This window comes from Epinephelus lanceolatus, chromosome 6 (assembly GCF_041903045.1).
Source record: "Epinephelus lanceolatus isolate andai-2023 chromosome 6, ASM4190304v1, whole genome shotgun sequence".
Classification (NCBI taxonomy): Eukaryota; Metazoa; Chordata; class Actinopteri; order Perciformes; family Serranidae; genus Epinephelus; species Epinephelus lanceolatus.
This window is the reverse complement of record NC_135739.1, coordinates 34,853,868-34,877,745: the sequence shown is the minus strand read 5'-3', so window position 1 is coordinate 34,877,745 and position 23,878 is coordinate 34,853,868. Positions and strand designations below refer to the sequence as shown.

The window sequence follows — 23,878 nt, the reverse complement described above, 5'->3', positions numbered from 1 at the left end:
ACCCCATTGATAAAGCAAGAAATTCCACTAATTAACCCTGATAAGGCACACCTGTGAAGTGGAAACCATTTCAGGTGACTACCTCTTGAAGCTCATCGAGAGAATGCCAAGAGTGTGCAAAGCAGTAATCAGAGCAAAGGGTGGCTATTTTGAAGAAACTAGAATATAAAACATGTTTTCAGTTATTTCACCTTTTTTTGTTAAGTACATAACTCCACATGTGTTCATTCATAGTTTTGATGCCTTCAGTGAGAATCTACAATGTAAATAGTCATGAAAATAAAGAAAACGCATTGAATGAGAAGGTGTGTCCAAACTTTTGGCCTGTACTATATGTATTTCAGTATATTATGTATTTTTATGTCTCTATGTACTTTTTACAGTACCTACTGTATGTTTGTTTTATAACACTAATCCTGACAGGGTGCAGTTTTCTGTCCCTGATCTCCATGTTTTTCCTTTTGTTTCCCCTCTCTTGTGTTCCTGTGTGTCCCCAGTCTGTGTCTGTTGTCTCGCACGTGTGTATGTGTGTGTGCTTGTGTGCTTGTGTGTGTGTGTTTGCAAGGTTGACCTACCTGTGCAGGTGTTTATCCACTAGTCAACCACCAGCAGTATATCTACGCAGCTCGAGGCGGACCGCGGCAAACCACCGCCAAAGCTCTGCTGACCGTCAGTCCACACTGATCCTACAGATCAGACTGACAACCTAGCATGATGCTAATTTCCTTTGTTTTGGTTTTATTTTTCTTGACGGTGGTCAGGGTTCCTTCGAGTCTCCCCAGTCGTTTTCCTGTTGATATGAAGACAAGGTATCAGGCTGTTTGGCTTAAGAAGTTGAATTTCTACCAAATATAGCTTGAATTGAAATGGAGTTGAACTGGGAGAGAATAGACAGAGGACAAAATCTTGTGTTATGACACTTAAAAGGAGGATTGGGCTCATGTTGAGGGATCGACACGTGAAGGCTTTAAGTAGGGGTACCTGTAGAAATGACCTCAGTAGTACTGTCTACTAAAGATAGCTTTAACCTGTCTAGACATCTGCAAGTCACCTAGTTAGTGTTTAGTGGGAAAGGTGTGGAAAAAGTTTGACTCTTTAAGCTTTTCCAGCCAGGAGGTATCCCTTCATGTTGGCAGGCTGATGCTCACTATGTTTTGAGCCGGTTGGGGAGTGGCTCTGCGGGGGTTTTTAAACTGCACTCTGGGAGGCGTAAGTAGTCTCCCCGGTATGTAGCCCTGGCCTCTGCTGTCTGAGTGTTTGGACCTGGGGGAAGGCTCAGTCCCGCTCTTATACTCCTGCATGATGATAGATGTCAGTGCAAGAGGCAGGCCATCGCCATCCAGTGGACCTGTTCCTCTGGAGCTTAGGTAGCTCCCATTGGACAGCAGAGTGTAAAGATGACGGGTGGGTCTTCAATGCTGCCAGGGGGTGGGAAGTCTGCGTGCCAGTCCGCCTCAGAGCTCACTTCAGGCTTCCGGTGTGTTCCATGTAGGATGTTGTGGTAAGATACACACACCACACTTCACCAATCTGACCTGCAATTTTGTAGACTAATTGGGCTTTTACTGCTACCTCAGCCTACTCTTCTAGTCAGGCGGCTTAGCAAAATAATGCGGACGCGCCGGACAAAAGCACCAATTTTTTTCCATATGTTCTTCATCATCATAACTTTCAATTTAGAAGGGGAGCCACTTCATCAAGATGGTGGAAGGTGGCCATCTTGGATTTCCACCATCTTGATGAAGTGGCTAAAGGCCAGGCTAGTTTTCAGTGAGCATTAGCCTAGTTTGGTATTTTAGGGTAAAAAAAATTGTAGTTGCAGAACGGTGCATGTGCTCAGACAGTGTTTGGCGGTAGGAGGGTTTTGGTCAGATAATCCTGTCATTCTGGCTGGAGCATTTGTTTGTTCCCCCAGACAGGCTGTAGCAGCAGTTCCTCATAAGGAGGGATTGTTGAGTTTGTTGTTTTTCAGGGCTGTTTGTTATTTTTGTATGTTGTCTGTGTGGTTAGCAGCAGTTGTCTCGGGGGCACCATCTGTAGCATTGGCTGGGGCAGTTAGCCTTCCCCAATGCAAGTGTTTTTAGGTGCATAAGTACCCACCACCAGTATGCATACGAAGACTAGGATTGAGTTAGTTAGATTTGGGCTAGGCAGTTCAGGGGGGAGGCTCCTTTCTTGGTAAATCCTCTCTATGGTTGTGCACTGCTTGAGTTGTAGTATGGTGTTGCCTCAGTTGGTTTTGTAAACAGAATTTTGGTTGTAATTTTTTTCCCACAATGGTGGAAGGCAGCCATCTTGGATTTCCAAGATTTCTATGATGGCCGCCTTCCACCATTGTGATGAAGCGGCTCCCCCTCTAAATTGAAAGCTATGGTGATGGAGAACACATAAAAAAAAATCGGTGCTTTTGTCCGGCGTGTCCCCATTCTTTTCACATATGTCTTTAAGCCGCCTGACAAATGTACTCTTTACTTCTCCACTGCTTTTGTCTTGTCTGCACTCAAACACCTTACTCCAGACCCAGCAGTGTCTTCTTAGGTTCAGTTTGACCCAATGTCAGCAGTAGGAGGGCGGTAAGCTCACCGATTAGCCATCCCATTGGGGACTATGAAGAGAACTGCGTGCACATGTTCAATGTGGAAATTACGTCCAAGCCTGACTAGCGTAAGGAGGAAAAACATGAGAGAGAGAACTTGGATCTGCAGCCAAAACAAGGGAGGAGTGAAATGCATTAAGACCTCTGACACACAGATTCACTGGCAGTCTGTAACAGTCAAGCAAGGAATGTCCAGGTAACACTAGCCTTGTGAAATTAACATTTTAGTCAAAATAGATTTTCAGTATTGGTTAAAGTTACTTTTTCAGACTGTAATTGGTCATCATCAGCTGTCGTATCAGTATCAATATCGGCAATTCAGGCCCTGTCTTACTTAGTATCGGATCGAAACCAAATTTTGTGGTATCGCCCACCCTTATAAGTCAACTCATACTTTGGGCTCTAGTTTTGCAGACCGGGCGAGGCGGGGGCACAGCGCACCTGCGCTTTTCCAACTGGGTGTGGCTAGGCGGATTTTGCAAGTTTGGCAAACCGCGCACGGTTTGCCAAACTTATTCGGACACTGCGAGCAGTGTCCGAATATACGGAACTGCGAGCAGACCTCCACGGGAGGAGGTCACCACAATTGTAAATCAATGTTGCGTTTCTCTCGTGTGTGCGCACTCTCTCTTTCTCTCTTGCAATTCACTCTGTTTCTTTTATTTTGACTTTTCTAAGATGACAGATGCTGAATATATACTCCCTATAGAGAATGTGAAGGTACGTCACGCCGCTTTGCATTGTGGGGCGTCAGTACCATCTTCAGAGGAACACGGGTGTAAAGCGGGAAGCTAGCTCTTCAAGCCAGCTCGACATTTTAAGTAATCATGGTCGGACAGTACTGCTGCGTTAAAAAAACTGCCACAGTCGATCACATGATACATCTGGCAAAAAGCTGGACAATGGAATACGCTTTTTCTCCTTTCCTAAGTGATAAAAAACCGAAGGCCCGCAAGTTGAGGAGCTGACAAAAAGACGACGAATCGGGTGGGTTGCAGCAGTAAGGAGAAAAAACATCGCATTTAACAGTATTCCTGAACATATGAGAGTATGTTCTCTTCATTTTCAGTCAGGTGAGTACTCTCGTGTTTTGCTGTTACATATTGGTGTCTAACTTTGGCCCAGAGTGTGTGTGTGTGTATGGTAACGTTAAATATGTGTATGTCTGTGTTTGTTGACGCCAATGTTACTCAGTGTTCTCCACTTTAGATTGTGATCCAAACTATCTTCAACTTTGTTTCTATCTTAACGAAATGTTTGTGAAATGTTAGTATTTGCATTATTGGGTTTAATTTATACTTATTTCTGTATGCATAGGACAACCTGCATATGAAATGCTGGAAACTCATCCTGATTGGATGCCGTCTTTGCTTTTGGGGCACAACAAGGTGAAAGTTCCTGACAAAGACAGATTTGCACGTCAGCTGAAGAGACATAAAAACCAAGATGAGAAGACAAAGGAAAGGGCAGGGGACAAAGTGGTGGACAGAGTAGAGGAGAGCTCACAAGGAGAGGAGAGGATGGCGCAACTTCAGGTGGAGGACCAAGCACAACAAGGAATGGAGGAGAGGTCTCATCAAGGAGAGGACAACACACAAGAAGAAGAGGAAAACGGGGCACAACATGAAGCGAGAACAGTGCCACATCCGGATGGCCAGTGTGAAGAGGATTGCGAGATGTGCAAGCTTAGGTGTGATGAAATCAACCGTCTACTGGAGGAAAATAGAAATCTGAAACGTAAACTAAGTTTTTATTCTTTGTTGTGCTATGTAACTCCCCTTCTTCCAGAGGGGAAAAGAAAGCTTACTCCGTTTCAAATGCTACTGATCACTCTCATGCATCTGAGATTGAATCTGCCATTGCAGCACATCGGTCACCTATTTGATGTGCACAGAGGAACAGTGAGTGCTGTATTTCACCAAACTATTAATGCTCTGTATGCACGCCTGGCTCCAATGGTGCATTGGCCAGACAGAGACACTTTGCAAGCCAGTATGCCACATAACTTTGTTGAGACATTTGGGAATCGAGTAGCTGCCATTATAGACTGTTTTGAGGTTTTTATTAAAAGGCCATCTAACCTTCATGCAAGGGCACAAACATTTTCACATTACAAGCACAGCCACACACTTAAATACCTAATAGGTATAACTCCTCAAGGAGTGATTTTGTTCATTTCCAAAGGTTGGGGTGGACGAACAAGTGACAAAAGAGTAACAGAGAACTGTGGCTTTCTGGATAAACTTCTGCCAGGTGACATGGTGTTGGCAGATCGTGGTTTTGACATCAGGGAGAGTGTGGGGATGATGTGTGCTGAAGTAAGAACACAAGTATTCACAAAGGGTCAGTGACAGTTGGACGCAAAGGATGTGGAAGAAACAAGATCCCTCGCAAACCTGAGGATCCACGTGGAGAGAGTCATCGGTGTTGTCCGAAACAAATACCGGATACTGTCTTCAAAAATCCCCATTGACATGGTTTTGCCATGTGAAGGTGAGCAAGTCACATTATTGGACAAAACTGTTGTGATTTGCTGTGCTCTCACAAACCTGTGTCCGAGTGTTGTGCTGGGACAGTGAGGCTACTGGTGAAAACTTTGGTTACTGTTACTGGTATGTTTTCATAGATAGTACACAAAGATAAAATAACCAGTCAAATAATTGTGATGAATGATTGACCACTGCTTTATATTACTCTTTTTGCAACTTTGTTTTTAATGTGTCTGGTATGTTGTCATAGATGGTGAGTAAATGTACAGTATCTCACATAAGTGAGTACACCCCTCCCATTTTTGCAAATATTTTATTATAGCTTTTCATGGGACAACACTATATGCAAAAATGGAAGGGGTGTACTCACTTATGTGAGATACTGTAGATAAAATAACCAGTCAGACAATTGTGGTGAATTATTGACCACAACTTTTGATTACTGTTTTTGTAACTCTGTCTTTACAGACAGTAAATTTCTTAAAGTGAAATAAAGGCCTTACAAAGGCATTCAAATGTTTCTGTCTTTCATTTTACTCATCAAACAGGTAATAATGAATAATACCCATATAACTAGCTAGGTCTAGCAGATATTTTATTGCCTCTTTTTTATCATGTTTATCAGTGTAACAGGAAGATTTTCTAGTTGAAGATTTTCTATTTTCTAGTTGATGAATAAATATTTGTGGATGATCAATGAACACAAACTGATCTCAGGCTGGCTGACATGAATACTTTATTAACATTGTTATTTCAACATATTATTTATTTTAACATTCATATTTACATCTTTCAATAGGTCAGAAAGGTAATGACTTAAGACGGAATCAGTTTTGCTACGACACTCTTTATCCTGCCCTGACATTTAGGAGTGGTCTTTTCTCTGTGAACTACCACTTGGTGTGCTGAGAGGTGTGCAGAGCTAAAATGTTAATTATCACAACTCTATAAAGTCTAGCTTTAACTGTGGTTATCAGGTGGCATTTAGTGTTAACACAGGAGGCAGTTGGCCTATTGTAGAGCCCAGCCAGACATGAACTTATGATTTTGAGCAGGAGCTACAAAACCAGATGTCATCTGCTGCAGGTGCATCCTTGAGTCCAACACATGTTAAATGAAACCACTGGATTTTGCAGTTTTCATTATCACATGCAACCATGTCATCTTTATGTTCTGGTCCATGACACAGACACCATTGTCTTTCCATTGCATTTTGACACTGTTTTCCGTCCCTCTTTTTCCCCTTCTTCATGCTGTGTTGTTGCAGTTCCTTCAGAGGCCTTCTCTCTGACACTTGGGACACTGGTTTAGTGTAGTGCTGTGCAACCAGCTCTGGCAAAGATACTGCTGTGAAAAATTGTTGTGCCTTCTGTAGGTGTGCCCTCCAAAACTCAGGGTTTGGCAATATACGCAGAATAGCACAGTCTTTGAGTGTCCAAACTACAAAATCACAGTACTTACTATCTGTAAGTGTCCATGTTTTAGTTGTATTTCCCCATCAACAAGCTGAAGGCAGAAGTTACTGTCTTTGGCCAAACAAGCATCATGGATGGTGCTGTATTTGTATTTGGAAGGACATTTAATCTCTATGCAGCCTTTACCACAACAAATGCACCTCACTGTGCCATCTGGTGATGCTCCTACTTCAGGGAAAGTGGGGTTGATAAAGAATCCACATGTGGTAACCTCTTGACTGTTGTGTTGTCCCCTGGTTTTTTCAGTGTACGTCTTCATTGCCTCTCCTTCATTTGTTATGCCCCAAGACATATCAGATGTGGTACATGTGTTGTCCTTAGGATAACAAACCTTTTTTACTGTTGACAGAGCTGGTGACTTCAAATCCGTTGCATGAACAGCATGCATATTGGAGGCTGTAATCCTGCCAGCTCGCGCAGAAAACCACAATGAGGATTTCTGCTGTTTTCGTGTGCACCTTTCTATCTGTTCTGCTTGTTTCTCTGACACTTCAGCTTGTGATTTTAGTGACTGGCAGTGCTGTTCCAGAACTGACTACTCACATCCAACAATACTAGTGTCACATAGAGAGACAAGAGATTTCGGTTTTGTTACAGGCTGCACAGGATCTCTGAACTGAACAATCCCCTTTGATCTGACATCAGATGTGACGGGACAGTCGATATAGAGATACATTTATATGCTGATTGTTAATGTATGCATCATTAATGTGCCTGACATTCTGGAAACCTGCCTGTGAGGTTTTGGTGACGTGTGCACACTGTCCGCCGGTCAGCCAAACTTCGGCTTACACCGGCTGCGCTCTGCCTGCGCTGACAGTAGACCTGGTTTCAGCTGGCAAGCTTTTAGCGCACCTTTGGCAAAGCCTTTTGGCACGAAACTGTCACTGCGCCAAGCTGGATCTGTCGACACCTCCCCCTGCTGCGCCGCCACACCCATCTCAGCGCACCTTGGTCTGCCAAACTACCAAACTGAGCGCAACTCAGGTTGCGCCGCTCGAAACTAGCTCTGCGCGGGGTTCGCCACCCTGCACCACCCTTCGCTGCGCCGGGAAACTAGAGCCCATTATGTCACTTTAGGAACATTGGTATGATGCATATAAAACATGCTAATGTAATGTACTTGTGGTTTGCAGAAATGTACAGTGCCAGCATTTTCTTCTGGGGACTGGACTGTTTCCACAGTGCGCTGCAATCTCAGAGGGCTTGATTTGCTCTGTATACTCTGTGTTTTGCTTACATATTATCTTTGTGCTATTTATTCCTGGTAAATAGTAGTTATTTTGAGTGCTTCTCAGTGTTTCAACTTTCATAAAAATGACTGTAACATTGATTCAGCTTTACCATAAAGTTGAATTAACACCTCTGGAGAAGTGATCTTAGCAAGACCCGAACATTAAAACTGTCATGAAGGTGGGACTGACTGCAGAACTGCTTTATTAGACTGTACTAGTTTTGACTAGGTGTACCTAATAAACTGGCAGTGTATACATATACAGGCTTCTATGGAAATGACTCATTTGTTTGTATTTTTGTGGTTGTTTAAATTCTTTTAGCTCCTTTGGTTTGTGGTAAACCACCATCACTTCTAGATGGAGACATCAAGACATCTTTTCAGTTCCAGTACAGACATAATGACAGGGTTGAATACATCTGTCAGAATTTCTACACTATGAAGGGTCAGCCTTACAAAACCTGCATCAATGGTGAATGGACTGGACAGATGAGATGCCTCAGTAAGTTACAACTCCCTTTATATTTTCCATGTTGTATTCTGTGAAGATTCAGCAACACGAGCAATAATCAAATACGCAGTATGCTGCAGTCATTCCCCATTAATAAAATGCTGCTCATCTTTTATCTCTTCCAGAACCCTGCACTGTGGACAGAGACGCCATGAACGTACATAATATTGCCTTCAGATTTATATATGACGATAAGCTGTATTCAGCCCATAATGATGAAATCGAGTTCATGTGTACAAGACGAAGAACACTTGTTGGTAGATATGGCCTGCGTCAGAAGTGTGTTGATGGTGCGATGCACCTTCCCACTTGCCAGTAAAGCTTTTTAGTCAACTGGATATGATAAACATGAGCTGGCTGGACAAACATGTAAATGATTAATCAAAGTAAATAGTTAGACCAGTGATGTTCTCCTGATGCAGTGTCTATACTTTAGTGCTGTGTGTGGTCATTTTAATAAAACATATATCTTCCCTCAGTCTGTTTTGTGCCTCTGTATGTATGATGAGAGCAAAGTCTATGTCTTGATTTGTTTTTAATGTGCTGAGAGGAAGATTCAAGTCAGCTTTTCTGGAGAAAAGTGTTCTTCTCTAGAAGAGAAAAATACATACAGTAATATCCAAAATTAGTCCAGCACAATAAATTAGAAACCTGTGCCCAGTTTCCTGAAAATGATTGGTATTACAAGTAAGATCATTTTTAAAGACATTTCTACAAATCTCTGAACAAATATGCTGTGTGCACGAAGGATGCTGTATGTGACTTCTGGAAGTTCCAGTATTGCAAACAGTACGTGTGTTGCAATGTGACCTGCGTTGTACAGGCCCACTGGACAGTCCATGTTGTGAACCTTGGAGCACCCTGAGGACTCAAGCACACAGGAATTCTGCTCAGAAAACAACGTTTGTCAAAGGACCATGAGATTGTCTGTAATCCTTCTGCTTCTCCAACTGTGGGGGAATGTGGAAATGTCTTCATCACAGAATGGTAAGTAGGAGTGTTATTATTTAGCTCTGTGGAGATACAGTGTTTGGTTTAAACGAACGGTACTGTATGCATAAAGTAAAGAAAGACTCATATGAAAACTGCTTGTTTTGATTTTGTAATCTTGGTATTATATTCTGATGTTTCCAACTCTAAAAACTAGCCTTTGTGGACTATATAAAGTAATGGGTTTTGCAATACCTGATATCATCAAAAAAAGACCTATCTTGTTTGAAGCTTTGACTCATGCGGGAAGAATAACCTGTATACTATACTGGATTTTAAAATGGCCATATTTGCGTGGAATGTCATTAACACTGACTACTGTAAAGTGAAACTTTTGCAGTTTGGACAGAGGCCACTGTCTGTGACATTTACTGCCAACGAAATGGATACAGGTTTACAACCTGGTACAAAACCTGTGACAACTGTGTGGGGCCTGATGGGTCACTTCTGGCTTAGTCCACAACCCAGTGGGTGATGTCGCTGTAGTTTGGTTCATTACTTTAAACATTCATTCATTCATTTCCGTGCCGCTTATCCTCTTGAGGGTCACGGGGGGCTGGACATACAAATTGGTTGAGTTGAAATCATAATCAGATGTACACCACCTGCGTAAGAAGATGCACTGTGTCAAAATGCTGTACCTGGTGAAGATGATGTAACTGAAGCGATGTTCATGTAAATGATAATTATTTTGGGAGTCCTTCAGTGCTGTTGACCTCCTGTAATTATACAGTTGTGTTCGGTGTCCGGCTCCCTCTCATTCCTTTGTCAATCTGTATGATGAAATCTGGTGGTGTGGTGGTAGTCGATGAGGGATGAGGTGATTGTACCCGTCTACCTGTGTATACCCTCCACCCCCTTTGATGCATTCAATATAAGACTGCAGAGCTTTTCTGTTCATGTGTTTTGTTTTTGTCTCTAAGCATGTTCGAAGCTTCCAGATGTTCCTCACGCCCAGGTGTCAGATCAGCAACAGCAGTACCAAGAAGGAGACCTGATACAGTTCACTTGTAAACCTGGTTATACTGCATCAGTTCCAGCCATGAAATATTTATGCATGAGCGAGGGCTGGCGGGCAGTTCGTCAAGGAACATGCTACTGTAAGTTGACTTTGTATGTTCTACTCTTTCACCACAGACTGAGAGACTTCTGTTGTTGCTAATCATGTAGCAGGATTGCAGTAATGTGTTTACACTGTCATAAGATGTGTTTAGTTAGATTTTAAAGATCCATCACCATCCATTCATCACAAGTTATTTATGGGGGAAAAAGTAAGTCCCTTTCACACGCAGGATGAATTATGTAAATGTGTCGCAGTTTTAATCTGAACAAGCCCCTCAGTTGTTTTTCAAGGAGTTGCATTCTGACTGTCTGACCTAGTAACATTTCTGTATCATTTCTTCATAGCTCAGAGGTCATTTGACTTAACATCGACTCAGTTTTACCTTTAAATAATTAATTATTAAAAGCTGAAGATGCTAAATCTTGATCAGTTTAGTTCAGAGTCAAAGGCCAAATCTCTTGTGATCTCCTTGGCCGCAGAGAAGGCCTTTGACAGAATTGAGTGGCCTTATTTACTGGGAGCTCTCTCTAAATTTAACCTAGGTGACAACTTTATTAAATGGATATCTCTTCTTTATGTTGCTCCATATCCATCAGTTATTACTAATAGTATGAGGTCCCCTCCTTTCATAGTGCGGCGTGGCTGTAGACAGGGCTGTCCTGTTTCACCTTTGCTCTTTGCCCTTGCGATCGAGCCCTTGGCTGAAGCCTTGAGAAACGACCCATTAGTGTCAGGTATAGAGATAGGTCCCATCTGTAACAGGAAACCGATGGAATTGGGAGCCGGCGATGTTTTTATTCCCACAGCTGTTCGCACCATTTTGGTATTCCTCTGTTTACCTACAGCAGCTGACGTGGGTGTTTCGTGAGCCTGAGCCGGTGTTTGCGCTGTAGTAGTAGGTATATATATAGGGCTAGTACATCTTTTTCCTCACTAATAATAGCCTACTGGAGTTTTCGTTAGCCGTTGCTGTCTTGCGGGCCTGCACGGCGTGGTGATACTGGCCAAAAAATAGTCCCAATTGATAGCAAGGTCTGACGTAATGCGGGGATGTTGTAAAATTATTGAAATAGTCTAGCAAAACACATACATACTTTTTTGTAGCTTAAAACCTTTTGGTTACGTGTCCCCCTTATATCTTCAGAACTACTTTTTCTCCGGTAAGCTACGGGCCATTTCTCAGAGCAGGAGGCTCGTTGACAGTAGTGACACCGTCACATCAGAGCTACAGATGGTCAGCATTTCACACAACGTGGTGTCCAAAAACCTGAACTATCACTTTAAGGTCCTGACACACCAAGCCGACGGCAAAAGAACGAGCGGCGACGAAGCCGACTGTTTCGTCGTCTACATCGCCTCACGTCGCCCTGTGTCAGTACATTTGAACACACTGCACACACTACATCCAACGGCTAACCGGCCAACAGCCAGTTCTGCACGTGTGAGAGGAAATAACTCGGGAAACCAGAAGTCCGACAAATGCATGAAATATAAACAAAGAAGCTAGCGGTTGCTTAGCATTTTCACGCCACTCTCGCTTGTCACGGACAGTTTCATGTAGCTGATAAAATGTCTGATAAGTTGCAAATGGCACTGGCATTGTTAGCCCTTGGTCTTTTGCTTGTGGAAGAAGAGAGGAAGATGCCAAAAGGAAAAATAAGGAGAAACCGCACGAAATGGGTGAAATCATGGATACTGCAGCAACAGGCTCAAGGGGCTTGCCCGAACCTGTGTCAGAGCTGGAGACAAATGAAACCTCCGATTTTAAAAATTTCGCTCGGTTCTTTCCTGTCCAGTTTCACGTATAGAAGGGAACTTGTCAGTCCGATCATCCAGAGGCAGAACGCTAACTACTATTGTATCTCCGTTGGGGAGCGGCTGATGATTACACTGCGCTTCTTGGCAACAGGTATGCAAGCTAAACGTGTCACTATATTAACAGTATATAGGTTATATACATATATATATATATATATATATATATATATATACATACATATATAGATATAGATATAGATAGATAGATATGGAAATCAGTTTGTTTGATTTATGTTTGTCTCATACAACTTTCAAATTTTCCGGGATGCAGATTCCAGATGGCCATGGTGTTGTGAAAATATTCACGAAAGTTCAGATGAAATGCAGATCAAAAATAAGCCCTCTGTACTTTATCATTTGTTTTCTTTCATCACTTCCATTTCTCTTCTTGTGCACTGATTTGCTAAGCTGAACAACCAATCAGAGTGATCGCTTTCACCTGAACAGCCAATCAGAGTGATCTCTCACCGACAAGCCCCGCCGCTGATTCAACAGCACTATTGACTTTGTCGTTTGCTTTCTTTCGTCATTTCCGTTTCTCTTCTCGTGCACTGATTCGCTAAGCTGAACAGCCAATCAGAGTGATCTCTTTCACCGACTAGTTCCGCCGCTGATTCAACATGCTCAATCGGCCAAAAAGCCGCTGACGCCGATGCAGAAGTGCCGATGGTGCGCGACACACCGCAAAAACTTGGCTTGGTGTGTGTGTGAGTAAAGAAGGCCTTTACTCCTATCCACTCAAACCCTGATTTCCCCCCTGGTCTTGAAGACCATGCTTTTTACCTGTGGGCTACTACGGGTATTAACACCATAGGTGATTTAGTAGTGAATGATACTGTGATGTCATTGACCAGCTTAGAGAGAAATATAGTCACTTTTTTAGATATCTGCAAGTGTGCAGCTTTATTACCACTACTGTAAAGTTACACCCAAATGGGTTCTCTTTTTCAACAATTGAGAAGATATTGCAAAGTGCTAATTCTAAAAGGCTCATTTCCACGTGTTATAGGGCCTTGTTAATCCAGAACACTGAACATACAGCTCGTGTGAAATCTCTTTGGGAAGCTGATTTTGGTGTTACAATTTCTAGGGATGAATGGGACCGAGTCTGGCAGAGCTCATCAGGTTGCTTGTTCACTAATAAAGCCAGAAAACGCAATTTAAAGTTATACACTGGCTTCAAATCACTCCAGTGAAACGTAACAAGTTTAATCCTCTGCTTTCAAAATATTGTAACAAGTGTAAAATCAACGAAGGCTCATATTTTCATTGTATTTTTCACTGTCCTTTTGTTACTGATTTCTGGTATAAAGTGTGCAACGAAATTGATGCTATTTTTCAGAAGAAGCTGTTGCTGGATCCCATTTTTTGTATCCTGGCTGAACCTTGCTCCCTTCTCACTTAAGTTGCTTCAGGTTTTGTTATTTAGTGCAAGGAGATGTATCCTTCTCCATTGGATATCGGACACTGCGCCTACTGTCTCGCATTGGCTCAGGAGCATATTCGAACTCATCCCTCTTGAAGCAACAAGTTTTTGGCTGAAAAACAAACCATTCAGATTTTTCAATATCTGGAACCCTTTTTTGAACTATATTGGGGAAGATGGGGCCCATGCCCTTCGGAGGGGCTTGACTGGTTTGGCATGGTCTGAAATAACTGGGCACAGTCATCTTTAGTAGGTTATGATTTAGTCACTATATTTGATGACTCCTGATGCTATATTTTGTACCTGCCTTCTGTCTGTTTGACGTTGTGTGGGTGTTTTTGTGTTAGTCTGTTTTTGTTTCTTTTTTCACTTTTTTTAAATTTTTTTTTCCCTCTCTTTTATTTTGCTTTATTTATTAACTTTTTCTCAATTATTATTATTATTATTATTATGATTAATATTATTCTATTGTTATTATCATTATTCATTTAGCCACTTATTTACTTATTTATTCATTTTATTTTTATTTTATTTTTTTTTATTATTTTTACGCAGTGATCGAAACATGTGTGCCTCTGCTTTCGAACAACCGAATCAACGCTAAATTAAGCCAGGATAACCAAGCGTTGATTCGGTTGTTCGAAAGCAGAGGCACACATGTTGCCATGGATATTTATTCTGTGCACTTAGCCTGGTCCCGACCAGGCTAACAACCAGGTTTCGTTTAGCCTGGTGCCTTATCTGTCCAGTCAGCTGTCAATGCGATCGGAAATCAATGTGTTTTACCGTCATTTCATGTTCTTATGTAGCCTACGTATTTGCCTCATTTTTGAACAAAATACATTAAGCCTACAATAATAATAAAAAAAAAACATTTAACATTTAAAACATTATTTTTGTCATAGCCCAAGCATACTTTGACATGCACATATCTTTACCAATAAAAGGATTAATTGTTGGAATAAACATACAAGTAGGTGTATTTGGCATATACACAATTAGTGGTTAGGTATTATAACTGTATGACCTTCCCAAATTATATTCCCAGTTAACTGGACCAATAACTCCAGTGTTCTTTACATCAATGAATGAAAACATGAAGATAAAACCACAAAATTGTTTGACCTCATTTTATTTAAATGAAAAATACTAAAATCAGTCACTGTCTGCTTTGAGCTGTGGAGAGAAAGAAAGAAATAACATTGATTAATACATTGCATCACAGTCATGCTTACAGTGTGCATTAAAATCACTTACTTCTTTCTGTAGTTTCTTAATTTCTAAGTCCAGTTTCCTTAAGGTTTTTCTTTTAATTTGTCAATTTGTCTTACACTGCAAGACAATCCAAAGTCAGACAGTCCACATAACACCAATGGTTGATTAATGAATGAATAAAATGATACTGGAATAATGTACCTTGTATGTACCTAACCCTAACCCAGGATGGACTTAGGGGAATTTGTCCAGCCTCGCTTTTCCCCTTATCCTGGATTGGTTAATTCTACTTTCGAACAACAGGCCTCTGATGTTTCTGTCTTGTTTTTGTTTATTAACTTTAAAAAGAATAAAAATAAGTGTAAAAAGAAAACAAAGCTGAAGAAGACAACAACAATATGCATGCAATCATTTGGAAATGTGTGAAAAACTTTCAGAGTAACTGAAAAACCAACAATGATGCAGAGTTTTCGTTTTCTAGCAGTCTCTTCAGGATACCTTGTGTCAGAGTTGCATGTACCCCATGCACACCGTTTGACCATTTTTAAACTTCAAATCTCTGAAAAAGCTCAAGAAACTGAACTAACTGACTTTTCTGTAATGCATTTCAATGAACGTCCAGGCAGAGAATGTCTGAGAGTATGGGAATGGCTATATGCACTGTGATTGGCTCATCGCGTTTGAGGGCGTGTAGCAACTCATAATGTAATAATGGCTCATAATGTAATAACACTTCATAATGTAATAACTTAAATGTTTTAAAAGTTCATAATGTAATAATCAGCTCATAATGTAATAAAATCATGAGCACATAACGTAATACCGGCTTTGCGCATTAATGTAATAATGTAATAACCTATTACATTATGAGCCTTACTAGCTTACTAAATTGGTGAAACCAAGAATTATTTAATCGTAATTGCATTCTCACATTTTATTATGTAAGATGTATAAAGTTGAGCCACTAGGTGGCACCTGTGTTAGGTATTTTGGGCCTTCGAGAATGCCATGCTCACTTCCACTGTCTGATTGTTCCAGGTAAGCAGTTGGTGGAAAGTTTAAATATTATGACGGATGAAGACTGCTGCAAGCATTAGTAGGTTATACAGAGTGGCTGGACGCAATAGTGGCCTTGCGTCCAATATCAGGCAGCTCTTCAGCCAAAATGCCAGGTGGATTACAGCCTGGATCGTGACTAAACATATATCCTTTGGATGGGTCCATATTAAAGACATTCATTGGAAGAAGTAAAGTATTCTTCTTTTTTAAAATCCCATTCACTTGTTAAACCTTGATCTGAGTGAACACTAGAATAGTCACTGACAAATGGAGCACCCTGGACTTGATTTTTGTTGGCAAATATGATTTATGGTTATGTATTATTTATGCATATTGTTTAGTTAAATTTATTTGGACTTCTGTTTTTACTTGGGTGTCCTGACAGGCTGTGTCTACATTTTAAGAACTTTTGAGCTGATCCATTGTTATTACATGGACCAGTCAAAAACGCTCTTCTCATTCTTGCACAAGTTCCTAAATAAAGTAAATTGAATGAATATGTTACGCTGCTATCATGTATTTAACGTGAGTAGTAGGAAAACAATGCTTATTAAAAGTCTTTATTAAATTGGCATTAAAACCAACAATATGTAACATTTTGACTGGAAGGTCTTCACTAGGTTGTATGGAAGGAGAGAGTGTTCACTTACTTATTTGAAAAGCCCAATCTTAAATGTGTTTTTATTGTAGAAGTTATTGTGTCCTGCATTTATTGTAGCAATAGTAAACAAAGGAAATGCTCTTTTAAACTACATGAACTACAGTCCCCCTCCTTCTTCCCTAATCCACCCTCTTCTCCAGCTGGCTTTTGAGTTGATTACTGTCGCACCATCTATAAACAAATCATAGTCAAACACAAACACAGACCTCTGCCCTTAAGTGCACTCTCGTTGTCAGTGTGTGCAGTTTTGACCTAAAAATGATAATAGTGCAACACTTTTTCTCACAATATGAGCCATTATTACATTATGAGCTGTTATTACATTATGAGCCATTATTACATTATGAGCTGTTATTACATTATGAGCAGCGCCAGTAAGGCTCATAATGTAATAAGTTATTACATTATTACATTAGGCACAAAGCTGTTATTACATTATACGCTCATGATTTTATTACATTATGAGCTGGTTATTACATTATGAACTTTTATTACATTTCTGTTATTACATTATGAGCCATTATTACATTATGAGTTGCTACAGGGCGGGACTTAGACATAGGTCAATTGAACAAAACACTGACACATCACAGACAGCATGATAATAACATCCAACACACAAGATTCAATTTCAGTGTTTTCTGTGACGTAAGAAATACTTGTTAAAAATACAAAAACTGACAAAATACACAGAGCTAGCCGAACCATAGAGCTGTATCCCTAGTGGAAAAATCAACCCATTCTACACCATCTTAGTGTAACATCACACATCAAAATCTTGCCTTGTTCGGCTTTTTTTTTTTCCCTTCAGTGACTTGACTGACTGTTTGTGTTTAGTTTCAGGTCCAAACTGTACCCCCCCACCTGCAGATGCAGGTGTGATAGTAAAAGGTTTACCAGAAAATGACGATCCCATACTTCCTGACATCCTTCTCACATTCAGCTGTGATGATCCTGGGAAATATCTGAATGGCAGTTCAGTGCTGACATGTGGTAAAGACGGACAGTGGGATAATCCATTCCCCTCTTGTGAAGGTAAACCCTTTAACAACAAAGACAAAGATTCATGGTTTTTCATTTGATAACATCTGTTTTATTCTTTCCAGACATCACTTGTGAGGCTGGCGTGATGCCCCCTCATCTCATTGTAGCTGGACTACCACCAGCAAATGAAACAATGAAGATTGGACATAAATTACAGTTTAGCTGTGATGATCAATATACAATGGAGGGGTCTGCAGAAAGTGAATGTGTCCAAACTGGGCAGTGGAGTGCAGCCTTTCCAACTTGCGCTGGTAAATTCACTTTCTTTGAAGGCTCCATTTACGCTGATTTCACTCAGTGCTTTATTTTTTATATCACCCATCCTTTTATAAAAACTTGAATAGTGATTCACAGTGCAACTCATAGAAGATAGAAATAATGAATGGTAATTTATTAGATGAGGACAGAATCTAAATATTTTATGGTTGAATAGAGACACAGGATGTTAATGCATGGAGCACATCAAACGTCACATCAAGCTAGCGTGACATGCTACAGTTGAACATTAAAGGCATTTTTATCAAAATTCCCCCCATACACATGCAGCAGATATAGAGCAGATCAGCATTCATCTGAAGTCATGTTTCTGGACACCTGGCAAATGGAGGTCAAATATTTACTCTCCTTTTAGCTTGGATTTTGGGCTCCACCAGCTCATGAGAACATTTTCTTTCTCTTTAGCTGATAAAGCTAAAGAACTATGGCTCCAGAATAGCCCTGTTTCCATCAAACACTTTTGGTATGGTACCTTTGGAACCAAAAGTAAGGCCTCAGACATGGCACTTAGACTCTAGCATTTCCACCAGAAACAGTACTCTTAAATAAGGTTGCTGTCACTTACTGCTCTCTCCAGCACTCACTGCATTTCCTCATTATCAGTGACACAGATGGAAGTCTGCACCTCGTTTATTGTCCACAGAAAGGGGTTGCACGCCAACGTTTTCAGAACAAAATCAAACAGGCTGCAGTGAGAGTCTCTCTCCATGGGATATTTAAAAACAGTTGGTTTGTGCATTTAGTCCTTTTCAGGCAAGCTCTGGGGTTTAGTGTTGCCACAGCCCTCGGAGCGATGCTCCACAGCGCTTTTTTGGAGGATTAGAATATATGCAGTTCACATAACCCAGCTGAAATTAACGCTTGAAGATCCACTCATTACTAAAAGCGTATGTCATATAAAAACTAAAGTGATAGTCAGAGTTGTCAGAGTGACATTTAAGTGTGTTGATTGATTCACGTCATCACCTCCAGCATTGAGTAACATTACAAGTTAACATTCCGCCTTAAAAGTTGCCAGCAGTCAGCCCAGTGAATTAAGCTACTATTTCTCCGAATGCAGCTGCTGCAAGAGGCAGCAAAACATCCTTTCATTTTATAGTTAGAGTCTACTAATAAAACGCTCCGTTGTATGAATAGTAGTTACATGAGTCTCAAAATCAGCCACAACTCAGCCCTGAGCACAGTGACCATCTGCTCTTGTCTTATCAACGAACTGCAGTGTTCACAGCTCCACCTTTTAGTACCAGATCTATGTGCTAGGTACAGCAACAGAAGGGGTACCAAAAAATGGGAACGGTACAAAACAGTTCCATTAGTACCATCCACAACTTTTCACAGTGGAACTGGAAAAAAAGCTTACCGAACTGAACTGAACTGTACCGTACTGCTCAGTGGAAACGGGGCTTAAGTTCACCACCCAGTAACAGTTGCTTTTTAAAGCTTTTTCGCTGAAAACAGCAGCCCCCTCACACATGGGAAAATCCCACAGGCTTTTTTCAAGGCAACCAGGGCAATGTTAACTTCCACATCAGCCTACAAAAATTTATCCCTGCAGCATGACTCTGCCTTGTAGCGCTTCTAATGGCCTCACTGCACGTAAACGAAAACAACCAATCAGAGCAGAGGAGTCACGTCACTCGTGTCAAACATCAAATATGAATCCAGATATGAATCCTGTCAAATGTTTTCAAAAACATATTTTACTGTGCTGTTTAGCTGCAAATGTGAAAGTTGGTCCGGCCAGTGATTGGTGCCTGGTAGTTCGGTCAACTCTCAACATGACAGCCAGGTCACAAAGTTTCTCATTTTAGAGTTAAACAGTGCACTAAAATATGTTAGGAAATTATCTGAGGTGAGAAAGAGGCAATGCAGTAACAGAATCTTGATTCATAGTCAGCGCTGCCTAGTTTGACTGTTTGACCACAGTTTGCGAGCTGGGATTGACATGACTGACAGTTGCGTTAAGAATTCTTCAGCTCTGACTGGTTGTTTTTGCTGCATTGTGGTCAGTTCTAACAAATGCCATTAGAAGCAGTACAGTAGGAAGAGCAATCTGTCTCATGTACTTCTTTCAGTATGTTCAAAACGCTATTTTCATAAGAGCTCACAACTGTAGCTTCAAGTCTAATATGCTACTGTTTATACTGTATAAACGTTAATGATTAAAGAAGTGTCTCTTCTTCAATACAGAAAATTGCAAAGTCACAGGTGTATCAGGCAGCGTTCTCCTCATCCCACGTGTACGAGGAAATCAACTAAGAAAAGGAGAAAAGTTAACCTTTCAGTGCAGGAGGCGTGGAGACTTTCTTCAAGGGAAAGCAGTGGTCACATGTTTAGCAGATGGACAGTGGAGTGATCTTTTCCCAACATGCGGAGGTAAATCAATTCTTTTCCTGTCCCCTTGCTGCTTATCAAGGGAAAAAATAAGAAATTATTATCCATGACCCAACTGTTGGATGTTTCCCAACATGCACTGTAGTATATAGTACACGTATAGTGTTATAATTAGCGTTTCAAGTTTCATCAAAATTACTAACATCGATTCAGCCTTATCATATAGTTGAATTAATACCTTTGAGAAGTGGTCCGAATAAGACCTGAACATTAAAGCCGTCATGAAGGTGGGACTGACTGCAGAGCTGTTTTATTAGACTGTATTAGTTTTGACTAGGTGTACCTGATAAACTGGCAGTGTATACATATACAGACTAATGTAAGAAAAAATCTTGAAGAGCTTTATTGAAAACTACTCATTTGTTTGTATTTTTGTGGTTGTTTAAATTCTTTTAGCTCCTTTGGGTTGTGGTAAACCACCATCACTTCCAGATGGAGACATCAAGACATCTCTTCAGTTCCAGTACAGACATAATGACAGGGTTGAATACATCTGTGAGAATTACTACACTATGGAGGGTCAGCCTTACAAAACCTGCATCAATGGCAAATGGACTGGACAGATGAGATGCCTCAGTGAGTTACAACTCCCTTTATATTTTCCATGTTGCATTCTGTGAGGATTTTGCATACATAAAACTGGTTTTGGCATGTAGCAGCTTGATAATATATTAATTATAAAGAGCCACGACACATTACAGTCACTGAACATTACATAATAAAAGGTAGACAAGCACCAAAGAACAGGAGACAATGTGTCATAAAGTATGCTGACAGTAGCACACAAACCTGCCCAACAAAACCAAAGCACAGTAACTAGCCTACATACAAGAATCTGACAGTTTGCCATCTGTTTTACCCTGTAAAAATGATTGTGTCATGTTAATGAATAATTTCTTAGCCAGTTTCTAGTTGGGAAGATAGCTACAAAAATCTTTTTTTCCTCGCTATTATCTGCAATTGAAAGAAAAGGACACTGCTAAAAGCAATTAGCTTAGCAGAGTGGCAGGAACAGCAGATCAGCTTTTGACAAGTGAAATTGATGTGATATGGTTTGAGTAAGCTACCTTTAAGTCACATTATTTAAATGGTAGATTATTACAACATGCTTTAAATGTTAACACAGCCAGGATAGCAAAACAGAAATATGTCTAATTACTATAACTATGGACTGTAAATGATCAAAATAAGGTCAATTTTCTTAGAAAAAAATATACAATAATTATTTGTGCATTATGGTGTACAGATATTTCTCATCAATTAAATGCTGTTTATCTTTCATCTCTTGCAGAACCCTGCACTGTGGATAGAGAAACCATGAGTGCACATAATATTGCCTTAAGATTTAGTCATGTTGATAAGGCTTATACAACCCATAATGATGAAATCCAATTCAGGTGTACCGGACAACGAAGACCAGCTGGCACAGTGAGCATGCGTCAGAGGTGTGTTGATGGTGTGTTGCATCTGCCCACTTGTAATTAAAAGATTTATTTACCTCGAAGTGACTGACCTAAGAGGGCTGGACAAACATGTAAATGATGGACAACAGTACATAGCTAGATGTTTATTAAGTACAGTTATGAACTGATCTACTGTGTCTACTTCAGCTCCATCAGCTGTGACAGTTGTAATAAAATATACATGTTCACTCAGTCTGTTTTCTTCTTCAAAAATCAGATAGAACTTATGAGAGGAAACATATACATATTTCAGCTTTAAGCATTTGGTTTAAATGGATCAGACACTGCTTTTTACTTATTAGTTAAGCACAACAATGGCATTTTTGAGAATTTATTTCTAATGCATTCTTAAAAAAAGCATTCGAATACACTTGGGATGAGGTACTCAGTATAGCATGACTGTAACAGTGTTGGAAAATAATCAGTAGTCACTGTCTGAAGGTACTTTATGCTACTTTACACTTCTACTCCATTTCAGAGGGAAATATTGTGAGTTTTAATTGATTACTGTTGGGTGACAGCCACTGTTCCCTCTAAGCTGTTTTACTGTGCAATTGCCATTGCTCCCCACCTCTTTGCACAGATGATGAAAAAGTTGCGTGCTCAAATATCCCCATCCAGTTTTTACTGTTCTTATTTTTTTTATTTTTTTCCTCATATGCGCTGTCCTGTGACTTGAACAGTACATACGTACTCCACTGTGGGCGTTTGTCTGTGCAAGAGTGACAGATGACAGTGAACTGTCAGTCAGTGATGATTAAAAAAACATGCCCACCAGGCGCTGCCCAGCCAATACCTGCAATGGTTGTTTAGCTTGACAGACAATCAATGGCATTATGTTGGGTATTCACTGCTGTCGTATTTGTTGTTAGCCATTAGCCATAGCATTGTAGATGGCTAAATGTGTGGGCTGTGGCTTCATCCTCTGGAAATTTTAAGAAAAAATGCGTGTCGTTTAAGGTGGAGTGGCTGTCGGAGTACATACAAACAGACGAGCAAACACCACCGGTGAAACTCGGCCATATTTTTTCTTTTTCAAGCGAGAATGGAGTTGTTTGCGAGACGTGCAAAACGTGAAGCAAAAGTACAAGGCGAGTTTACACACACACACACACACACACCCAAAGAATATGTATGCACAAACACTTAAAACATAAACATATTCCGATATTTTTCTGCACTACCTGGCCAGGCCAGCAATATGTTTTTGCCAGTAAAAACTTCATCTAGTACAGCACTGTCTGTAGTAGTAGTACAATGTATGTTTACATGCACTCATTGCACTGCCTGGGGTCCGTTTCACAAAGCAGGTGAAAACTCTGAGTCTGTTAACCCTGAAATGAGGGAAACTCTGGGTTTTCCGTTTCAGAAAGGGAGGTAACTTAAACCAGAGAAAGCGGAGTAACTCCAGCTCATTTCAGAAAGAGAGGTAACTGAGGGGCCGCTTACACGGTAACGATTCTGGGATAAAACGGCAAAGTTTTGTTGCGGTTTGGCCGTTTCGTGCATGACTATTAGCTGTTAGCCCAGTAGGCATGCGTACCACCGCATCCCTGGCAACACAACAACAACAACAACAACAATGGCAGACTATCGAGCTGTGTGTTTGCTGCAGACTCTGCTGAGTTTATTTACGCTCCTCCAGCAAACGCTAGATTCCCTGCACACGTTTTGTGATCAGCGGAGACGCATAATTAACATTCGCCAAATACTGAGTCCACCTATACGTCGACGGAGGGCAGTCAAAAGACGTTTTTGGACCAAACCAGGGAGAACAAGCCAGTGGTGGGAACATTTTGTTAATGGCATTGTTGACGAGTGTGAGTGGAGGGAAAACTTCCGTATGTCTAAAGCCTCTCTCATTGCCCTGAGTGAAGAACTTTGTCCGTACATCGAGGGGGAAACGATGAACATGAGATTGCCAGTTGACGTCTTAACAAAGACAGCGTGCACTACATGCATCAAGCTGCCTTTCACTGAGCCTGAGGCAGAGGAGCTAGTGTCTGGATTTCAACGCGCTCATGGTATGCCTCAGTGTTTGGGAGCGATAAACGGGACCCACATTGAGATAAAACAGCCATCTACCAACTCCATGGACTACATTAACAGGAAGGGCAAACATTCCCTGAATGTCCAAGCCATCTGCGACTACAGATACAGATTC

At 40.8% G+C, this 23,878-nt stretch overlaps 1 protein-coding gene and 1 pseudogene across 3 annotated transcripts; both read left to right on the top strand.

Moving 5' to 3' along the window:
• The first annotated feature begins 2,424 nt into the window (after positions 1–2,424).
• Positions 2,425–5,395, top strand: LOC144463692 (uncharacterized; annotated as a pseudogene). Its single transcript, XR_013491727.1, has 2 exons — positions 2,425–3,669; positions 3,914–5,395. The product of XR_013491727.1 is annotated as an uncharacterized LOC144463692 (transcript).
• A 2,715-nt stretch (positions 5,396–8,110) lies between these two features.
• LOC117254178 (complement factor H-related protein 2-like) lies at positions 8,111–21,906 on the top strand. Of its 2 annotated transcripts, XM_033622252.2 has the most exons (8): positions 8,111–8,296; positions 8,431–9,292; positions 10,219–10,395; positions 17,375–17,572; positions 17,644–17,832; positions 20,048–20,233; positions 20,648–20,827; positions 21,543–21,906. In XM_033622252.2, the coding sequence occupies exons 2-8, from the start codon at positions 9,223–9,225 to the stop codon at positions 21,734–21,736; spliced, it is 1,194 nt and encodes a 397-aa protein (XP_033478143.2). In that variant the 5' UTR covers positions 8,111–8,296; positions 8,431–9,222; the 3' UTR covers positions 21,737–21,906. The 2 variants fall into 2 exon arrangements, with proteins under 2 accessions (XP_033478143.2, XP_078025137.1); XM_078169011.1 differs by lacking the exons at positions 8,111–8,296; positions 17,644–17,832 and having other exon boundaries at positions 9,126–9,292.
• Positions 21,907–23,878: the final 1,972 nt, after the last annotated feature.

What these genes read in the sequence shown, in the direction of transcription:
- LOC117254178 (XM_033622252.2), top strand. Translation starts at nt 9,223, where the DNA reads ATGAGATTGTCTGTAATCCTTCTGCTTCTCCAACTGTGGGGGAATGTG. An exon ending in AGCCTTTCCAACTTGCGCTG is followed by an intron (nt 17,833 to 20,047) that starts GTAAATTCACTT and finishes TCTTCAATACAG; the next exon opens with AAAATTGCAAAGTCACAGGT. An exon ending in TCTTTTCCCAACATGCGGAG is followed by an intron (nt 20,234 to 20,647) that starts GTAAATCAATTC and finishes AAATTCTTTTAG; the next exon opens with CTCCTTTGGGTTGTGGTAAA.